A 22395-nucleotide genomic window follows, 5' to 3' on the forward strand; every position below is an offset into this window, starting at 1 on the left:
GCTTAATGCTCTCCCCACCGTCTCGACTCTAGCCAGAACGTTGAGCAAAGTGACTCAGGTGTCACTCTGGTCTCTGCGGTCTCAGCTCACGCATTAATACAGCTCGCGGCTCGACCTGCTCGACTCAGCGCCTCTGCATCGGAGTTCGTCCCTACTGGATATTGTTCTTCGTAGTAATACCACTATGTATATTACATTATTATGTTATGTATACATCAATTGTTTTTATTTTATTTTTGTTTGTTTAAACTGATTAGATTAGGTTCCTGATGACTCCTCTTACTATAGGATTTTTATTATGGACACTCGAATTTACGCTTTAATTACGAGCGAACCGATAAACGTATCGCAAAATGTGATACACCAATATTTTCCTTGTTTTATTCTGCATAAGGCTATATGCAGCACTTTCGTTTTACAGTCAAATTTATATATTTTTTTTCTTATTCTGGTACGGATTTTGCGATTTTAGGCGTCTTCGGAAGGAAACGTTCACTTTAAAAATATATGGCTTGCGATGTATTTGTATGAGGTTAATGAAATTTTAATACATTATAGCCAAATATATTGTTAATGTAAATCTCAAGTTACAACATTTTCCGATCACCCAAAAAACCACGATAGTGCAAAATAAATCAATAATCAAAAACTTTGTCATATCATGGAAATTTCAATAAACAATACAAAATTCTTACTCATTATCTGTGTTACTTCAAAATAGGATCAAATAAGATCAAAATACAGGTATAGTACTGGAATAAACCAAGTTTAAAGGGAAATGTGCCTTCCATTTATTTTCTATTGTAAATGAGTGGTGAGTCATGAAAAAGAGCTAATTCATTTCAGGGAGTGAACAGTTCTGATCCAATCTCTGAAAAGAACAGTTTTGCTCATCTCTAAACGCAGTGTCTCGTACAGGCCGAACATTCATTTACATCACAACAAGATTTATTGACGCTAGACTCACTGCTCAAGATACAAGGACTTTCTCTAGCCCTCTTAGTTTCAGTGTGGTCTAGATTTCGTCTATGAAAAGGCAAAGCATATAAAAAACAATTCCATTTCGCACTTTCACTGAATCAGGGGGCTGGCTGCAGACTGCACGAAACGACGTACCTCTTGTTACATATCTTTGTCGATACATCGGTGTTATTATGTTGCACAGTTAACGCTCAGCTCAGATGTTACACGCAACTTCGAGAGGAAGACATTGTTCTGTGGAATGTACACAGCATGGTATGTAGCAAATTTATTAAATCATTCATATCATGACTAAAATTGGCAGTACAATACTTCGGCAGTTATCTTGGTGAATTGAAGTAGAGATGGCAGCGACGAATAATTTGTTGAGGAGTGTGGTAAGAACCACTGAAAGTCGGTCAAAACATCTAGAAATCATTTTGACTGTATACAACTTGAAACGGTAAATGCCAGAAATGGCTACGAGAAATGTTAACAACAGACCCGGCAGTTCGTGTTCGACATCTAAGAAAGCTAGCAGCCGAATCAGGGAGTGTAGTGACACCCAAGAGAACGTGATTGGCCAGCTGGTGGCGGAGTTGGAGTGGGGGGACGGAATGCTAGGCTGGACTAGCTTTGTGGTGACGTCAACAGGTAGCGACACCTCTGAGGTGCGGTGATTGGCAAGCCTCAAAATATGAGAAATCTTGAGTGCAGGTCAGGTAGCAGAAGACACAGGCCCTTGGTGGGAAAAATCCGACTGTTTGAGTGGACTTGGGAGGGCAGCGGTCGTAGCCGAACTGATGTAATAAGGAAAATATTAAACGAGGGAATCTGTAAACGGAAACAAGTTACATGGTTTTAAAGACACAAATTAGATTAGTGCATGAGTAAAGAAGCGCCCTAGTTGCGGCATTAGGTTTTAAGTTATTTAGTATTAAATGTTTTGGATATAAAATGACCTTTAAAAATTAATAATCTGCTAACGCCTTATGCGAGTCAGATAAATGTAGTGTCAATGGATAGATCTTAGTGAGTACCATCGAATTATTATTGTATATTTTTTGTGAATATTACGTATTTTAAATTAGAGGCCAGAATGTAAATTCAGTGCATGAAAAAGTGAATTTTCTCGTGAATAAAATATGAAACAGGGAAATTAGCGGAATCATTAGTAAATAGATGTAATTAGAGATGTACGACTGCAATTAGTTTAATTGTTTGATATTTATAGATAATATAATGACGCAAATATCGTCCTTATGAACAAAACCGTTTTTGTCACCAAACCATAAATGATACAGAAAAAATGCAATATGAGTCCAGATTGATGTGTAATATGATGTATAATATTAACTTTATGCACATTTTGGGAAGTGTGCTATTTTGACTCACATTAGTGCGAGGCTATAAGTAACGGCGGCTATTTTCGTGCAGGGGCATTTTATATTCGGCGGTCATATGGAGTGGAATACGCGAACAGATGGGACGTATGGGTGGCTGGACGTAGCTTCGTGTGTGTATCAGAAATATTTTCTAAATATTTAGTCGTGGACTTGTAAAAATCTCGCGTGTTACGATCATGAGGGCTCTGAAGCATTTTTAACTCGTGTGAACTTACAAGGGAAACTCCCCATCCCTCAGGTTTAGTGGTAAGATGTCCCATTGGGTAGCTCGTCCAAAACTGAACACTGATCGAGCATGAAAACAGGAAGAATGTGTACTGGGAAGTGGAAGAAATAAGCAAAATAGCAACAGTGAAAGGTCCAAGGATAACATATGCAACATCGAGCAACATTATGTGATCACGGTGTTGGATTGCAAAGGAATATTTTAGTTTTTGCAATAAACTCAGTTTTAAAAAAATTAGAACATTGAGTGAAGAGAACATTATTTCATCGCAAATTCCTGCCTGATTTCATCCACGGTTAATGCAATGCACGCGTTCGTTGGCCGCTGGGTAGCAATATAGCCAATGATTTGAAATCCAGCCACGTGTTAGGAGGCCGTAAGAATAGCACTTTTTCTTGCTTTTACTTGATTTTTTAATTCATTCAGACGTATATGAGGGCTCTCAAGTTATCTTTGCTGGAAGCAACAGTGATTAACTTCGCCATTACACACTTATTTCTCTGACAGGAATCAGCTGTAAGAGCAGTGTGAACATTCATTATCATTTTAGATACTCTAATTAATAGCGCAATGTCGCAAACTGTCAGTAAACTACTGGTGGCTGTATTAGTATGTCAGCTCGTAGAGTGTGGATACATAAGCACACTTGAAGACTGGAAACAGAGCGTCTCGCCAAACAATGACACCACAGAATTTTTTCCTAGCAAGGGCATTATAGATGTGGGAGGAGCGTCAGCCTGTTTGCTATTCATAATACTCATGGGACAGGTCACTGCTACGACCGAGGTGAACTCTAATTTACTACCCAACAGGACATGGAGTTTCCAGATTGAGAGAAGATCTCAGGAAACTAAACATAAGGAATAGGAATAAACATAAGGAATAGTTTCAAGAGGAAAGTTGTTGACAAATCTATGCTTAATTTAGTATAAGAAAAAAGGACATTAAGAAAGAGGAATGGATATTCTAACTAGTAATTCGACTGGTAGCTCGAAGAATACAAACTGGCCAATTAAATGGAAGAATATGATGGATGAGAGATTGATGATTATAAACGATGACCATTTGTTAGTCACTGCCGCAAGCTCCTAGACTAGCTGTGGTGGGCCACAGACATGATACTGTTATTGCCTGCCATCTCACTTGAAACCACAATTCCTCCATCTTAGGGCAACTGCTGTGCAGTGCCAGGTAAGAAGCACAACTCCTGTAATGGTCCACCTGCTACTGTTCCCTTTCTCTCAAAATAATTATCAACACATGGTAACTGACACTGCGATTTATCATTAGTACAATGAGTTACCGTGGGATGGATTCACAGCCTTCATGTAACTATCAAACACGATCAATTCCTTTTAAAGCTGTGAATTGTTATTCAATTTTGTCGTTATGAATGAAAGATTCAGCACTGGTGTAACATTGTACAGTGTTTATTATTTATTACACGAAACGGTTTTCGGCTGTTACGCCTTCATTAGATACAAAGATAAGTATGTGGTGCAGTGAAATTTTGCTGGATCAACGATTTTAAACTAGTGTCTGTACAGAGTATCTCCATTTCCAGAGATAAAAAATGCTGATGTTAGAATTAGGGAATAAATAAGATGGACTATCCTATCATGTCCATCAGCCCACGCTTAGTACTGAATGACCAGACACAGTTCCCTTACTTGTGACTATGCCTGGAAGCTTATTTGCATTTGAGATTGCGCCTGTTGGTGAGTAATATTTAAAGTTCCAATAAATAAAATATACTTCACAAGAGTAAGAGTAAACGGCCATGTTTAGTACTACCATAATTGGTATGTTATTGTTTTCTTTTTTAACACGTATGGAAAGATATTGAATGTTTCACAACGCGTTATTAACCAGAATCAAATTAGCCGTGGTGCAATAAAAAGCAGTTACGCTAATATACTTTAATTATTGCAGCTGGTTCACCTAATTTTCACATTTTCATTGAGTGTCATTGTTGTACTTAATAGCTTCTTAATCTGAAGAGCACAAAAGATTCATCACCACATAAAGTATCTCCCCAAAGTGTGGTTTGCGAAAGTAATAATACGCATAACAGTTTCTCAATGTGGTGTAACAGTTCGTTCACTACAAGCTATTATGGATGCAATCGTTCAATGGTTCAAATGGCTCTGAGCACTATGGGACTTAACATCTATGGTCATCAGTCCCCTAGAACTTAGAACTACTTAAACCAAACTAACCAAAGAACATCACACAACACCCAGTCATCACGATGCAGAGAAAATCCCTGACCCCGCCGGGAATCGAACCCGGGAACCCTGGCGCGGGAAGCGAGAACGCTACCACACGACCACGAGTTGCGGATGGAGGCAGTCGTGACACTTTACTTATCGACCATAGATAACTAATTTGTTGTTACTGACGTTGCCACCGATCTCCGTAAATTTGCTTCAAGAGCACGATTTAGTCATTCTATTTTGTTATCTTATAAGCTGAAGCTTTGAAACTGGAACGAATTGCTTACCCGAAGAGAAACATGCCGACATCGGGGTAGCCAGAGGCGTCGTCATCTGCGTCTTCGCCGCTCCTGATGAAGCCAGCCAGGCTGTGGTACCCTGGAGAGGACAGGGGCCCGGCTCGGTACAGCAGGTACTCGTACGCCTCTGCCATATGAAGGAACGCGTCCGAGGACTCCTTACGGCCGACGAACTCCTCCACCAGGAGTAGGCCGCGGTAGGTCACATGGTCCTGTAAGTTGTACCTGTAACGAGGCCAGTAACATCTCACAGAAATATATGTACAAAAACGCATGGGTCAGGTTGTGGGGCTCTGTTTGGAATGTGTATTTACAGGGACATGGACACAGTATTTAAAAGAAAAAAAATTGAGGACCCGTTTGGCTTCAGGAGATGTAAAGGCGCCCGAGACACAGTCGTGAGATTGCGCTTATAATGAAAAAAAAAAAATGAAATGGTTCAAATGGCTGTAAGCACTTGGTACTTAACATCTGAGGTCATCAGTCCCCTAGAACTTAGAACTACTTAAACCTAACTAACCTAAGGACATCACACACGTTCATACCTGAGGCAGGATTCGAACCTGCGACCGTAGCGGTCGCACGGTTCTAGACGCGCCTAGAACCGCTCGGCCACACCGGCTGGCTAATGGAAGCAAGGCAAAAAAATAGAGATATGTTCATTCGATTTATTGACCTCGTAAGAGGTCCATGACTAAGGAATTTATTGCTAGCGCACTCGAGCAGATGTAATTTAGATGGATTGCTCGCGCGCTGCCTGCGATATGTAAGCTGTAATAGAGTCGCAGACCAGAGAGCAGCGTCGGCTGCAGTAGCAGCAGCGTCGGCAGTAGTAGTGGTAGCTCGCAGTCGGGCGGGTGGGCCGGTCGTGCCTGAGCGATATGATATAAGTAAAAGCAGCCGCGCGCATATCTAATTTGTTAAAACTAAATTTGTAAGTCCCATGTAAATGTTTTTAAAAAGATCTTTTAATAATAATCTTTCTTATAACATCATTCATCTGAATTTAAAGAATTTACTAATTTCTGCAATACATGGTCATCCCGATTATCGTAAAGAAAAAAATCAGTTGTTTCTTTTTGTACATGACAAATCTAGCGACCAGCATTGCACTGAGCTGTGCCAGAAAAATTTATTGTAGGGGCAGATATATACGCGTAATCCGGCGACTTAATTGAAGCAAGAATTTTCAATTTATTCAGAATGATCTTTCAGGGCCACGACGCAGCACCGCTGCCGTCCAAATTTACCAGTTTAGATTCACAGTCAGTAAATTATTGAAAGGTTATATATGAGTCACATTTTTTTATTGGGAGGTTAGTCACGTTATTATTGCGAGGTTACGGAATAATTAACTGTTGGAAGGTTACAGTATATGTGAATGTTATAATTATATACATAAATTTTATACATATTTTTTCTGTTGGGAAGTTACAACCCAGAAAAAGAGTTCGACGATGTAAAAGGATGCGAGATGTTCAAAACTCAGGATTAAACTTAGGGAAAGACGGGTTATGTTCCATATGTACAAGAGCCAAGAAGTAAAAATGAGGAGCAAAGACCAAGAGGTAAGTCCACGGATTAAAAAGTGTAAGACAAAAAAATGGTTCAAAAATGGCTCTGAGCACTATGGGACTTAACATCTGAGGTCATCAGTCCCCTAGAACTTAGAACTACTTAAACCTAACTAACCTAAGGACATCACACACATCCATGCCCGAGGTAGGATTTGAACCTGCGACTATAGCGGTCACGCGGTTCCAAACTGTAGCGCCTAGAACCGCTCGGCCATCCCTGCCGGCAGTGTAAGACAGGTATGCAGTCTTACTGCCTACTGTTAGATCTTTACATCGGAGATGTAAAGACGGAAATGAAAGACAGTGTTAGGAGTGGCTTTAAAATTTACTGTGAAACATTATCAGTGATAAGACTCACCGATTACTTTGCTTTCCTCGCTGATAGTGAATAATAATTGCAGGAGCAGTTGAATGAAGTCCTCAGTTAAGGTCACACTACAGATTGTGCGTAAACCGAAGTAAGATGAAAGTAATGAGGAGTAGCAGAAATTATATTAGCTGTTAACTTAACATTATAATTGGGAACCAAGACCTAGATGAAATGAAGGAACTCTCTTATTTTAGAAATAAAATAACTCGTGACAGACAAAGCAAGCAGGACACAAAAGTTTAGCATTGGCAAAGAGGGCATTCCTGGTGTAACAAATCTAATAGTATCAAACGTAAGCCATAACTAAGGACGAAATTTCTGAGGATGTGCGTCTGGAGCACAGTAGTGTACGGAAGCGAATCACGCACTTGTGAAAAAGCGGCAAAGAAGGGAATCGAAGAGTTAGAGATTTAGTGCTTTGTAAGAAAATTACGCGGACTGATAAGGTAAGGAACGGTGAGGTTCTCTACAGAATCGGCGAGGACAGGAACAAGTGGAAAATTTGACAAAAAAAGGACTTGTTAAGACGGAATAACTTCCATAGTAATTGAGAGAGCCGTAGAGGGTGTAAACTGTAGGGAAAGACAGATGTTGGAATATATCCAACAAATTATTCACGATGTTGAGTGCAAGTGTTACTTTTCGAGGTTGGCACAGGAGAGGTATTCTTGGCGAGCAGTGTCAAACAGTTAGAATACTGAAGACCATAGCTCTTTCATTCGTATGTCTAAAATTGTGCATCGAATAAAGAAAGCGTCTGAAGGTTTTGTAAAAGAAGCAGAAGTGTAAGGAGGGCAAACTCTCGTATTGAAGTTAGCAGGTAATAGTGGCTTTCCAGTTGAAATGAAGGAATACTTGAAACATTTATTTAAATGAGTTGAGAGTCTCGATCAGTGGTTCCCAATCTGGGGGTAATTACCTTATCAGGGGTAAAATAAAATTTCCTGAGGGGTAAAAAAAAAAAAAAAAAGATTAGATTCTGTTTCAGGCACGAGGTTTAAATTATTTTCAAAAAATCATTATTGTTATCACAATTTTGTGAGACTCTAATATTGATTATATAAGCTATCAATAATTACTTTTTCTCAATGTAGCAGGTTCCTCACGCAGTCCACCCATTGCACAGATATGGTGTGCTCTGTCCGGGACATCGCTGATGATGAAAGTGAGACCATACGTAACAAATGCTAAATATCTCAAGAAAATGTCTTCTCAAGTAGTAGATAGTAGCTGCAGTAGTCCAGAAATTGCTTCATTGCTCTCTTGGAAACAGACAAATGAATTAATAGACACCATGACACACCATTAACTATATAAGGGCTACTATAGCGCTGTACAGTGTTATTAACATAGAGCATTAAGAGCCATAATTCTTCCAATTTCTGCCAGTTCAGAAGTAAGGAGTGCAGCAATGAAGTAATTCACGAACAGTAAGTATAGTGTGTACATCCGAACTTGTTTGATTGTGGGTGGGGTTGTAGTGTGCAGTCAGGCAAGTGCCGCAATGAAGAGGAGTAATGCAGGGAAGTATGTTTCGTAACAAGTATCTGCCCTCACTTTGGACAGTTAGCTTTCTTATCTGAGAAGGAGTTGTGGGTAGCACTTGCGATGCACCACGAATCCAGTTCCGTTAAAAGCTAAAGTTGGCGATAACGTGAGAGAGAGGAGGGCAACAGACGGCGGAGGGGACGGTGGAGGACGGTAGTGTTAACTAATATCTAAGTGCACTCAGGAGCAACGGTCTAAGAAAGGTTGTGAACCACTGGTCTAGAGGTACACCAGAGCAAGAAGGCGCAGTGGTTTGCATACTGGACTCACATTCGGGAGGACGACGGCTCAAATCTGTTTGCCTGTTTGCAGTCATCCAGATTTTGCTTTTTCATGATTTCCCGAAATCACTTAAAGCGAATGCCAGGTCGGTTTTCCTGAAAGGGCACGACCGATTTCCTTCGCCCTCCTTACTCGATCCCAGCTCTGTGTCTAATGACCCCAGTGTCGACGGGACGTTGATCACTAATATTTATTCATTCATTAGAGGCATAATAATTGGACTGAAGATTAAACTAAGATAGAATTTATGGTGCGCATAGAAAAAGAGGACAATGAAAGTATAAAGTAGAACACATTAGTGGTAACATAAATTGATCTTCTTTCAATTTGGTTGTTTCTTCTCTTCTGTACATTACTTTGATCACAAGTTTACAGTATATTTCAAACTGATTTTCCGACAGTTTTACTCACATATGCGGTGGTTTCTTCTTTCGTAACTTAATGATAATGACGGAAAACAATTAATGCCAGATGAAGCAAGTGGGCCTGTGAATGACAGTCATAAATGTAAAAAACTAGACGTAAAGAACACGCAAGACACTTGAAATATAAAAATAGTCATTCTACTTTCACTGAACACTGAATAAAGCATGGGAATGAGTCATCCAACAGGATACGGAAACTGTTAGAAAGCCGGCCGGAGTGGCCGAGCGGTTAAAGGCGCTACAGTCTGGAACCGCACGACCGCTACGGTCGCAGGTTCGAATCCTGCCTCGGGCATGGATGTGTGTGGTGTCCTTAGGTTAGTTAGGTTTAAGTAGTTCTCAGTTCTAGGGGACTTATGACCACAGCAGTTGAGTCCCATAGTGCTCAGAGCCATTTGAACCAAACTGTTAGAATGAACAATAACAGCAGAAAACCCTTAACATTACAAAAAGGATTTACACACAAAGTGCCCTTGCAATGAATAAGAAAGAAATGAAAGATCTAATGAATATCAGCAACAACTCACTGGTCATGTTATCCTCGAAAACAGTAACAAACAGACTAAATAATTAACTTAATTTCCCAAGCCCTGCCACATACAAATCCACATACACACACGTAACAAACAAAAAAGTGTTAAACTGCATACCGACACCACGACACGTACAAAAGATGAACGAAAGACACTGCGACAATTGGCAATATTACTAGGGGCGTTCAACTGTTTTTCTTTGGCTTTATTCAGGATTCCAACACACCATACTATTCCCAACTCTTCTGGCTACGAAACCCCATTTTTCAATATAATCTCCGTTCAACGTGGTGGCCTTGCGCCACGATACTGTGAGGACCTGTATGCCCCCATGGTACACTCTACTAGTCGACGTCGGAGCTCACTTGCTGTGTCAATAGCCTTCCCGTCATCACGAACTGCTTCCCGCGGAGTGCATGCTTCATTGGGTCACGCAGTAGTAAGTTGGAATGTGCGATATCCCGGCTGTAGGGTGGATGAGGAAGAACAATCCAATGACGTTTCGTGAGCTCCTCTCCGGTGCGGAGACCTGCGTGAGGCTTTGCATTGTCATGGAGAAGAAGATTGTTTGCCTTTTTGTGGCGACGAACACGCCGCAGTCGATCGTTGAGGCATGAGGAAGAGCACCAAACAGAATAATTCTTCCAGAGTCCCAGAAGACCGTTGTCATGACTTTACCAACTGAGCGTGTGGCTTCGAACATTTTCTTCGGAGGGGAGGTAGTGTGGCGCAACTCCTTGTATTGCCTTTTTGTTCCGGTTCGAAGTGATGAATCCATATTTCATCGCCCGCGACTATTTTTGAGAAAACATTGTCATCATCAGCCTTGTAAAGCGAAAACAACTTGCAAGATCCCCTCGCTTCTAAAGTGATACTGTTATTACTCAGCTTAGCCGCGACTCCGTAGAGGGTGGTATATGTGACGTACAGTATAACTGGTTAGCATTTCTACCCGGAATTTGCGAGTGTAAGTCGGACCTTTCTTGATCCACCTTGGTGAGTCGTGTCGTCGGATTTCCTCCTACCTGTGAGGGGTGCAGCTCTCGTAAATGTCGTCCTGTGCAGATTCTTCATTGGCGCATTGGATGGCTCTGTCGGTGGAAGCTAATTATATGAAATTGCTGTCGATCAACTTTGGGGTATCTATTTACTCCAAATTAACATTCAGAATGCCGTAATATCACTTTTATTCCTATTAGATCAATAATGAAATACTCATGTCACAAACTACTCGTAACTGAGAGCATGGCTACCATCGAACAACACAGGAAGAGTTCTTAACGCCGACAGCCGAATTTGGCGCGCAGTGCGTATCTCTTACTAGTTTCGTCACAGTTCGTGGATTTCCGATCATGGTCATACTTACTAAGATATGCATTTGTTAATGAACGGGTGTGAATTTTAACGAGGCAAAATTATGATAAATAGTTTTAAACATCCAGAGGCTCCTCCTAGTATTCATGTTGTCATAAATGACTTTAATTATTAAATACAAATAAACAAAATCGGTGACTTTGGCGCCAAGATGGCGGTACTTCCCGTCATGTATATTTCCCAGGCTGACGCTTGTTGCTACGGTCCAGCGCCGAGCCCCACCCCACTACGCGCGACATATGGTCGCTTCGTCACCTAGCCAGCCAGCATGGGAAATGCTCTCCGACTCATGGCCGGCTACGGACTACAGCACTTCCTAACTATCGTGAATACATCAATAAGAGACAATAATTTATTAAAACTGGTAAAAATGTCTTCCTCACGTAAGAGGCACCTTACAAACTCCGCACAGCTGGTCCTCCGTTGTTCATTATGGTCTTCTGTTAGGCGGAGAGGAACCCAGTGGACACACATCTTTCAGTCCGCCAACTGTTAGACAAATTTGTCAGTACTACGAACAGAGACGTCCAGTTACGCAGCGAGGTTTTTGATTGTGATCCATCGATCACCTCGAATGAGAGTACCCGCAGTTCCCGTACTGCAAGAGTCAGAGCAGTGTGCTGTTGGCCGGCACTTGGGAGACCCGACAGATTTGCGCAACCTTGTTGCGATGCTGGCAGTCGCCTCACCCGACTACTGAGTGTGACTTTGTTCACTGACGGCTTTCCGTAGACATTCTGTAAGCGCCTATGCAGATCTGAGTTGCTGTGGTTTTTCTTCAAAGTAAACTCAGTAACAGCTCTCTGCGTGGACGCACCTCCGTTAAAGACGCCATTTTGAAGGCTAAGTATTGCAAAAAATTCAAATGGCTCCAAGCACTATCGGAGTTAACATCTGTGGTCGTCAGTCCCCTAGACTTAGAACTACTGAAACCTAACTAACCTAGGAACATCACACACATCCATGCCCGAGGCAGGATTCGAACCTGCGACCGTAGAAGCAGCGCGGTTCCGGACTGAAGCGCCTAGAACCGCTCGGCCACAGCGGCCGGCGCTACGTATTGCACTGTCCCCATCGGAACTTCATGAAACTAAAGTGGCTAAGGCGGGAATATTGCACGACGTCCCACTAGAAATACTACCTTTTTTCAACCGAGATTGGCCGAGAAAAAAATGTATTACTTAACGAAGGCTCCCTCTTATGTACAGTAGACATACCAAATCAAAATACAGTGAACAGTGAAAGTGACGTGTTCGGTTGAAATACGTCCGAAAAACGCAGAAGATTGGACGTCTTGGTGTTCAAAGATTAACCAAGTTCAATGTAAGATCGTAAGTAAAACCAAATAGTAATTTAATGTCAGGAAACTTGTGCCACAAAGATTTGTTTCTTACGTAAGAAGAAGAGAATAACACAAAACTGTAATGTAATAACAAATCTGTGATTAGTGTATAACGCAGTTATTATATACATAATACAATCATGCGTTACAGGCCACTGAGTAAGCTTCACAAATACAAAATGAAGAGAAACTTGTATGGCACAATGCAAACAGCCTGTCATTTAGTTGCGTTAGACGAACCACATCTCCAAGTAGTAAGTAGGATTTAACAAGCAGATTATAAGATGCGAAGAGAATATTCCCAGCCAAAAGAAATCAAATAGTATGAAACATATACCTGAATTTGTCGAAGTATTCACAGGGGGAACAGAAGTGACTCATGGAATGTCGGAATACCGAAAAAGAAAAGAAACGAATTGTTTGGGATATGGTGTTACAAAAGGATACTGGAAAACTGGAGGGACTAATAAGGTGAAAAATAAAGTGAGACCCAGCAAAATCGACGAGGAAAGGATTAGTGGAAAAGGTGAGAAAAAAACACTACTTAATCTAACTTACGCTAAGGGCAACACACACACACACACACACACACACACACACACACACACACAAACACACCCATGCCCGAGGGAGGACTGGAAACCTCCGACGTGGACAGCAGCGCGGACCCTGACAAGGCGCCCTAGACCGCTCGGCTAACCTGCGCGACAAGATGATGGATACATTAAGATATTGGAGAATGATTTCAGTGGTATTGGAGAGAGTCGTAGAGGGTAAAAACTGTTGGGGAAGGCAGATATTGAAATATATTTAACAATAATCGCTGACTTTTTGTCTCATTGCCACTCCGTGAGGAAGACATTTGCACAGGAGAGGAAATCGTTGCGGCAACATCAAGCCCGTCAGGAGACTGATGAAAAAGTGGGAAAGAGCGCGTCTGTGTGTGTGTTTATCTTAGTGTGTGTGTGTGTGTGTGTGTGTGTGTGTGTGTGTGTGTTTGAGAGAGAGAGAGAGAAAGAAAGACAGAGAGGGCGCGCAAGGGGTCAGGAGGTAGGGCAGGGTGTGATGGAATGTTCGTGGAGTCTTCATTAATACAGGTGATTCAGCTGCCCCTACCGCTGTCGTTTTATGCAGCCCACAATGTTATAGCTGGCCTTCATAAACCACAAGTGAGATTTCCATATTCTCTCCCTGGCTATGCGCGAACTGTAAGACCTATTTGTAGGAAATGTAGTTGTGCTGGTATACGTTTTCGCTGCAGGCCACAGGTTTCCAGTTATTAAAGGAAAATGTTCAAAAGTGACCTTCAAACGCACCTCCACCCCATACTGACCCGTCACGTCAGAATTTCTAGTATGTTGATCGTGGCACTTACTATTCCCGATATTCGAGCGTTTTTGGTCTTCATTGAATTGACTATTATGCCACCAGCATAGTGAGCTACTGTGTTACAGTTTAAAACTGCCTGCAAGGGTAAATAACGAAAAACGGCTTTTGTAAACATTACGCTAAAACTAATTACGTTGGCAGTTCGATGCAAACGCAGCCCTTAGAAGCGCAGTAGTTTCTTAGTCAGAAGGCCTGATGAACACAATGGTGTAACTGTCTGTTTTTTGCTGCTAAAATTCACAAAATTGTTAGGTAGAATTTACTCGAATGTCAGTTTTACAATTTTTAAGTGCTTACGTAAACCATCGCGTAATAAGGCCAGTCAATGAAGACCAGAAAGATCGAATGCGAGAAATAATTCGTCCAGTCGCAAATATTTGTACAGTGATCGCCACCTTATGCCCGTTTTCGCGCTGACGGGAGGTGTGGATCCGAGCCGCCGGCACTTAGGAACGGACACCGGTTAACAGCAGACGTCTTCTGCCTGCTACGACGTCTGGGATTGCTTCAGCACAAGTTGGCAGCGCGTGCAACGAGAGCCGGAGTGTTCTTGCGGGGCCGTATCGCCGCGGCTAAGCTGTGGACATACAGCGGGGCTTGACCGCGTCTTCCCTGAGAAGAGGCTAATGCGTTGCACCGGACGGTGTTTTCTTACCTCGGCAGTTGCTAATGGCTGGTTCTTTTCTCAAGTGACTCTGGTGAAACCGTAACGTTGCCTGTGCGAAGTATTTCTGATACATTGTCTCGCCTTGTAAGCCTTTTGTGTTTAAACTTCTAATGTGACCACCGGCCGCTGTGGCCGAGTGGTTCCGGGCGCTGCAGTCCGGAACCGCACTGCTGCTACGGTCGCAGGTTCGAATCCTGCCTCGGGCATGGATGTATGTGATGTCCTTAGGTTAGTTAGGTTTAAGTAGTTCTAAGTCTAGGGGACTGATGACCTCAGATGTGTAGTTCCATAGTGCTTAGAGCCATTTGAAGCATTTTTCTAATGTGACCACGTGCCGCAGCAGGGTGTATTAGTAGTAGCAGCAGCTTTATCCATCCGTAGATCTCTTTTACAAGGGTATAGGACATGTCAAAGCATTTACTACTAGCCGGCCGCGGTGGTCTAGCGGTTCTGGCGCTGCAGTCCGGAACCGCGGGACTGCTACGGTCGCAGGTTCGAATCCTGCCTCGGGCATGGGTGTGTGTGATGTCCTTAGGTTAGTTAGGTTTAAGTAGTTCTAAGTTCTAGGGGACTTATGACCTAAGATGTTGAGTCCCATAGTGCTCAGAGCCATTTGAACCATTTACTACTTTAGATCAATTTAAAATAAGCTTATTCGTATACTCATATATTTACAGAATTCTAGTTAAAGACAATCATTAGATTTACTCCTGGTATACAATACTTTTCTTACAAATAACTTATTAAATAATGTAATGCCACACTGTTCACTCATATCTCACTATCAATCACTGCACACACTATACACACATTGTTTCGTAACTCTTCACTCACTACAAACTCACACACACACACACACACGCACACACACACACACACACACACCACACACTGGTGATCTCTGGGCCGTTTTCTGTACCGCAACTTCACATTTGGTATCCTGAAAAACTGAGTCAGCATCCCTCCATAATGAGTGCGATGTTGCGCTCAGATTGTGCTGTGCATAGCTTGGGGGTAAGAATTTCTAGAAAGGAAAGAAGAAGGAAAAAAAACCCACATGAAGTGAAGGTGTTATGTGTTCCTAATTTATGCGTTCCTAATTTAAAGTGAACTCGTTGTGCTAAACTACGATGGTGAGCTGCCTGTCGTCATTGTGTTACTTTGTTAATTTAATGGCAGGTATCCATTGCCCTTGTTGCTTCGTGGCTATCCTACGAATGAATCAAAGTTTCCAGCAGTTATAAAACGATCAACGTATGCAACACGAGTGAGGGTATGTTTTGAATTAAAGACTATTTGATAAGCTGAAGAGTGGTTACTGTTCACGCAGTTTGCAATCTGTGTCATGTATGATGAATTCTTAGCAGAGCTGTGGCTATTCAGAGCTGTGGCTATTTTACCTTATAGCGTTTTTTAAATGGCAAGAGTGAATCTGAGTGTTTTAATCTAATGTTTGTCAAAAATTTTCGAATTCGGACGTTGGTCTGGGTACATGAGTGGGCTTGCAGGTGGCTCTGAGATCTTTCCCGTGTTAGCTAAACCGGTTTGCCCGGTTTGTTTATTCGCGCTGTTGAGCCATTGCGCTGCGTTTGTGTGCTCGTGTTATTACCGCCCGGTAGTTGTTTGCGTCACTGGCTGTCGCGTGGCTGTGCCCACTAACGCTTGTGTCCACTCTCGCCCTGGATTTTCTCAGGTACTCACCAAAGCGTGATAAATGTGTTGTCCTGTTATGTATGTCTGTGACTGAATTTTATCCAGTTTGTTACCGCTTGCTTATGGCCAATCTTAGTCTCTTATAGAGGTGGCTACTTCGATTTGTACCGCCAATAGGATGGTATGTGTGGCGCCATCACGGAATCATTCCTGATGAAGCGAGTGATTATTCTACCTTAATGGTGGGACCGCAGCCTAAATTCCTATACCTTGTGACGTTTTCCTGTAATTTTTTTTTTAATTCGTTGGTAGTGATTGAATCCTGTAAGGGCAAATTACTATGTCTTAATCCTATTGTGCATGGCTAATTCATCCTCACTCTGCATGTCAGAATATTTTGGTTGTTCTATGGGGTTCGGGGTTGCAGCCGGTTCATGTCGACTTCTCGCCACAATATTTCTACTGGCAACCATACAGCCATGTTGAGGTGAGTGTCCGCCACTAGCGGAAATATTGTGGCAAGAAGTGAACATTATCCGGCTGGAATCCCGAAACCTTGTAGAATATTAAGTACGCCACGAAAATTTCAAGAATCACAGTTTGGTTACTCATTGCCGTGGCCAGGAAAATTGTACGAACTGAAGTCTCATGTTTTAGGTATGCTAGTGATAAGACTCATTTAGACATGATAGTAGTTTGCCTTTGATATTGCCTACTTCTAGTGTTAATGTTTATTAATCGTTTTACTATTTCTGTATTTCCAGTTTAGGTAAATTTTGGAGAAGTTGCATTTATTTGCCTTGCAGAAGCAAAACTATTTTTAAATTGATCCTGTATAACTTGGTCATAGGCGTGGGGAAATTAGCAACTATATCATCCCGTGGGGAAATTAACAACTATGTCACCCCGCGCTGTTTCGGTGTATTTAACTATTTTATTGTTCTGTCATATGTTCGTTTTTAAATTTTTAGCGGACTTTTAGGAACTTTAATTATTTGTAAAGGGAGAATATTCATTATTTGAGCCCCGTAAGTAAGTGCAGTCTCAGCATGACTGTGGTTCGCTGTAAATTTTATTTGCAATTTGAATTTGATGCGTCTGTGAGATGCAATGTTATAGTAATTTTGGCATAAAGGGCTGAGAGAGTATCCATGTTTACTTTCCCCGAGGGCTGATATCAATTGTTGCAATTCTCACTGATTACTAAATGAAATTTGTTATTTATTGTGGTCATTACAACCAGTTAAATTGAGTGATTGTTAATCGAGTTCTGAACTTAAATAAAGAGCGTATAGCTATGAATGCTGCTGTTCCTTTTGTTTTTCGGTTCACCTTCCATTCCACAGGTACTTGCGCTGCATCCTGCGTCGCGTTGGATCAGAAAGAGGCATCAATAGGTATTACCTTCGTTGATGTTGATTTGTTTGTATGTAATACATGTATGTTTTATGTTGTACTGGTGATATGCCCAGAGAGAGTGTCTGCATAAAATCAGACGATCCGTCAGTTGATGGAAGGTGACTGGAGGGAGGAAAGGACGGTTGCCGTGAAATTTTCTGAACACTGAATATTTAAGAATGAGGATTAGTACGACCCAAGGACAAAGAATTATCGAAAAAAGTGTATAATGGTGGAGTAAAGAACGTGTAATTCCAAGTGATTAAAGCTGTTTACTAGCATAGAAGAGCTGATGTGTGAGATATAAATGACGGGAGCTGAATTATGCAGAGCAGTTACTGATTAACAAATAATACTTCTGTGAACATCTAATTGCTTTATGTGCCATTTCTTTTTAATGAAGGATCGCATCCATACAATTATAATACGTCGGTCGTTGTGAACCAATGTTGTGGGTAAACCGAAAACATTAGACTCACCTGGATATCCTTTCCTGTAGTGTTTAGAATTTATTAATACTATTCAAAAACGTTGTTTGATTCAAGATAGTTCATCAGTCAGGAATGTCATTAATCATTTTAGTGTGTGTTCACTTAAAATCAGGAAAAGCGCCACGCTATCATAGCAAAAGTAGCGAAGGCAGAGATTTCTGCATCACACAACGTTTTCGTACGTCACGGGGTAGGAGTAACGCCTTCGCATATATCTTCCGTCATCAAAAAACTTCGGCAATTTACATAAAAAGTGAATAAAATACACTGCGTAACGTGTCCACAGTAAAAGCTAACGTATAGTTCAAAGGCTACCGAAGAAACAGAAGTAAAAACGAGGGCGAAATAAACTGGACGATTTGTATTTGGTTGTGTCGTAGTACGGTGTTTGAAAGGCAACAATCACAATTCATAACTTGCACGAAAACCTTCACGTCGAAAGGAACAAATCTGTAGCCAGTAATGGATTAATGACACGCAATAATACAGTTTTGATTAGCAGAAAGTATCAGTGCCGAAGTCGCGATTGCTCTGAAGGAGCTAAAGAGAGAAAAAATCCACAGCCCCGATGTTCCACTCGAGTAATGGTCGGGGGCTGATGTAGCCGTAGTGGAGCGCCCCACAAACCAAACATCATCGAGTTACGGTTCTGTCAGCATTGGAATGCGATTGGTTAGCCTATACGGCTTATAGTTCATTTCAACCAGCTCATCAGAGAAGGTCAAATATCAGCAGATTGGCAACGGATTATCCCTGTACCAGTCTTCAGAAATAAGGTGTTCTAATTACCGCCCGATCAGATTACTGAGCCAAGATCTTCAAACGAGTAATCGACAAACGATTTACGAAATAAGCCAAATCAATATGGACCAAGCCGAATTTTAAAACAAATGTGGCAAGATTGACGCAATCTATGTTGCACGGTTGCAGGTTGAAAAACAGCGTTAATACATACATACATACATTAAAACTTGTTCATTAGTTCATGAATACGACATTTCGTAATGATATTGAACGTGTCATCTGAAAATAACTTTTTTTCACACAAAATAACTAATTTTTTCATACAGTTACCACTTCATATCTAAAAATTTATCTACTGAGTAGAAGGAGTTGTCATTCAGAAATTCTTTTAATGTATTTCTAAACATTGGATGGCTATCTGTCTGACTTTTAATCATGTTTGAAAAATGACCGAAGATTTTTGTGGCAGTAAAATTCTCCCCTTTCTGGGAGAATTTAACCCAGAATAGTGAAGATCATCCTTCCTTATAATCTTGTAGCTATGCACTTCGCTGTTATTTTTGAAATGGGATGGGTTATTAATAACAAATTTCATAAGTGAATGTATGTATTGCGAAGATACTGTGAACATCCCGAGTACGTTAAATAAATGTCTGCAACGTGATCTTGGGTGGGCTCCAAGCCTTTGTGCAATGAATACTTTTTCTCTTCATGATGAATTACCCCGAAATATGATGCCATACGAAAGCAGTGAATGAAAATAGGCATAATAGGCTAATTTACTAATATGTTTATCACCAAAATTTGTAATAACCCTAAAAGCATAAGTAGCTGAACCTAACTGTTTTAGCAGATCATCAATGTTTTTCCTCCTATTCAGTTTCTCATCAGTGCACACACCCAGAAATTTTGAATATTCTGCCTTAGCAACAGACTTCTGTTCATAGTCTACATGTATCAACGGTGTTATGCCATTTACTGTACAGAATTGTATATACTGTGTTTTCTCAAAATGTAATGAGAGTCCGTTTGCAGAGAAGCACTTAATAATTTTCTGAAAGACATGTTTTACAGCTTCCTCAGCTGATCCTTGTTTGTTGGGTGTGATTACTATAAGTGTACCATCAACAAAAAGAACTATCTTTGCATCTTCATGACTATAGAGCGGCAAGTTATTAATTTATTTTAAGAACAATAATAGACCCAAAACTGAACCCTGTGGAACACCAATCTTGATACCTCCCCAGTTAGAGGACTCTGACGATTTTTGTAGATTATCTGTACTGTTAATTTGAACCCTCTGCATTCTTCCAGTTAAATGTGAATTAAACTATTTGTGCACTGTCCCACTCATATCACAGTACTTAAGCCTATCTATAAGATTTCATGATTCACACAATCAAAAGCCTTTGAGAGATGACAAAATATCCCAACTGGTGACTTTCGGTTATTCAATGCAGTTAATATGGAACAGTGAGCGCATATATAACATTTTTGTTGAAAAGCCTTTCTGAAAACCGAATTCACGTTTTGTTAGTGCTTCATTTTTACAAGTACAGGGTGTCTAGAAAAGGGCTCCCTGATTTCAAAATTAAATATCTCGAAAACAAAGATCGATAGAGGAATGCAGTAAACGGTATGTTTACTGTGAAAGCTGTAAGAACTTTATACAGCAGTTTGAAATAATAGTTACAAAAGCTGCTAACAGATGGCGCTGTACGCTGTACAGCTCATATCAGCATACATAAGTGAAATAATCGTATGAAAACAATCTTTGCAAACAATCACATCACAATGTTTTCAAAATGTTCACCATTGGCACTACAGAGGTGGCGCAAACGAAGAATGAAATTCGCCATCACATTTCGTAGTGTCTCAACCGAAATGGATCCACATGCCACAGAGATTGCCGATTCAAGCTCGTCCAGCGTGGCGGGTTGCTTCGGGTAGACCATGTCTTTCACTGTGCCCCACAAAAAAAAGCCACAGGGAGTAAAATCCGGCGAATATGGAGGCCAATCCATGCCTGTACCAGTAAATTTGGGATATTCCAAAGCAATGACTCGATTCCCGAAGTATTCCTCAAGAAAGCGAAACACTTGATCGGTCCGATGTGGTCGGGCTCCATCTTGCATAAACCATTCAGTACCTGGTCGATCCTCTAACGCGTGCTGTGTGGCGACAAATTGTTCCAAAATTGCAACGTAACGTGCACCAGTGACCGTTTCTAGAATGAAAAAAGGGGCAATAATGCCTCTGCTGCATACTGCAGCCCACACAGTAACTTTAGGAGAATACAGGGGTTTCGCTTCACACCAATATGGCTTTTCGGAACCCCAAAATCGCCAGTTCTGCTTATTCACGTATCCATTCAGGTGGAAGTGTGCTTCATCTGTAAACCAGATGCAGCCAACATCAAATCCTTCACTGTCAATCATTGTAAGCATCTGATTAGCAAAGGCAATCCTTTGTTGCACAGCTCGTACGGGTATGGCCTTGTGCGTTTGAATTTTGAATGGAAACATGTGTAGGGTCTTTCTCAGTATTTTCTGCGTGCTGGAACGCTTCAAACCAGTCTCAGATGGAATTCTACGTACGGATGACATTGGGTTTCGCTGAATAATTCCAGAAACTGTGGCAATATTTTCAGGCGTAACTGCGGTTTGCTTGCGGCCAACATGCCCCACAAGATCATCAGATACGCTGCCTGTTCGTTGAAATTTTGCGAAGAGCGTACGAATGGTTTTCGCATCGGGTCCTTTTGGAACATTAAATCGTGCTTGAAAACTTCTCCTTGTTGTCGTAGGACTCTCTTCTAACCTGTGGTACTCAAGCACCAGAAAAACGCGTTGTTCAATGGAGTACATGGTTTTAATCTCTTCCTTCAGTACACTAACCTCCTTTCACGTTTCAATAGTGGAACTGATCGCTCTGGGCTTCGGATCACTATTTATACTAGGCATTACGTATGGCGATTACAGCGCCATCTGTTAGCAGCTTTTGTAACTATTATTTCAAACTGCTGTATAAACTTCTTACAGCTTTCACAATAAACATACCGTTTACTGCATTCCTCTATCGATCTTTGTTTTCGAGGTATTTAATTTTGAAATCAGGGAGTCCTTTTCTGGACGCCCTGTATGTGATGCTACTCTTGAATACATTACTTTTTCAAGAATTTTGGATAAAGATGTCAGAAATGAGATTGGGCAGTAGTTGTTAGCATCATATCTATCCCCTTATTTATGCAGTGGTTTAACAATCCATCAAGACTCGGCTTCATCACCACTGCTGGTCGTTCTTGCGATGGATGCTGTCACATCAGATCTGCTCATTCCATTATCACGGACAACTTTCTACGCTGATGGTGTCATGTCTGCGGAGAGAAAGCTAGGGCTCCAGAGCCAAACGGAAAAGTTGCACGATACGGCCTGTGGTAAAAAGAAAGGAAAGGTGAGCAAATGACATCAAATCCACAATAAGTTGGAACCATCA

At 41.3% G+C, this 22395-nt stretch overlaps 1 protein-coding gene across 1 annotated transcript in view; it reads right to left on the reverse strand.

The window, feature by feature from the left end:
- Positions 1-22395, reverse strand: part of LOC126095495 (glucose dehydrogenase [FAD, quinone]-like) — a 183273-nt gene that overhangs the window by 89730 nt on the left and 71148 nt on the right. The window contains exon 5 of the mRNA XM_049910284.1: positions 5096-5332. Within this exon, the coding sequence (XP_049766241.1) occupies positions 5096-5332 (237 nt within the window). The remainder of the gene's footprint in view (positions 1-5095; positions 5333-22395) is intronic.

The sequence above is a fragment of the Schistocerca cancellata genome, chromosome 8 (assembly GCF_023864275.1).
Source record: "Schistocerca cancellata isolate TAMUIC-IGC-003103 chromosome 8, iqSchCanc2.1, whole genome shotgun sequence".
Taxonomy (NCBI): domain Eukaryota; kingdom Metazoa; phylum Arthropoda; class Insecta; order Orthoptera; family Acrididae; genus Schistocerca; species Schistocerca cancellata.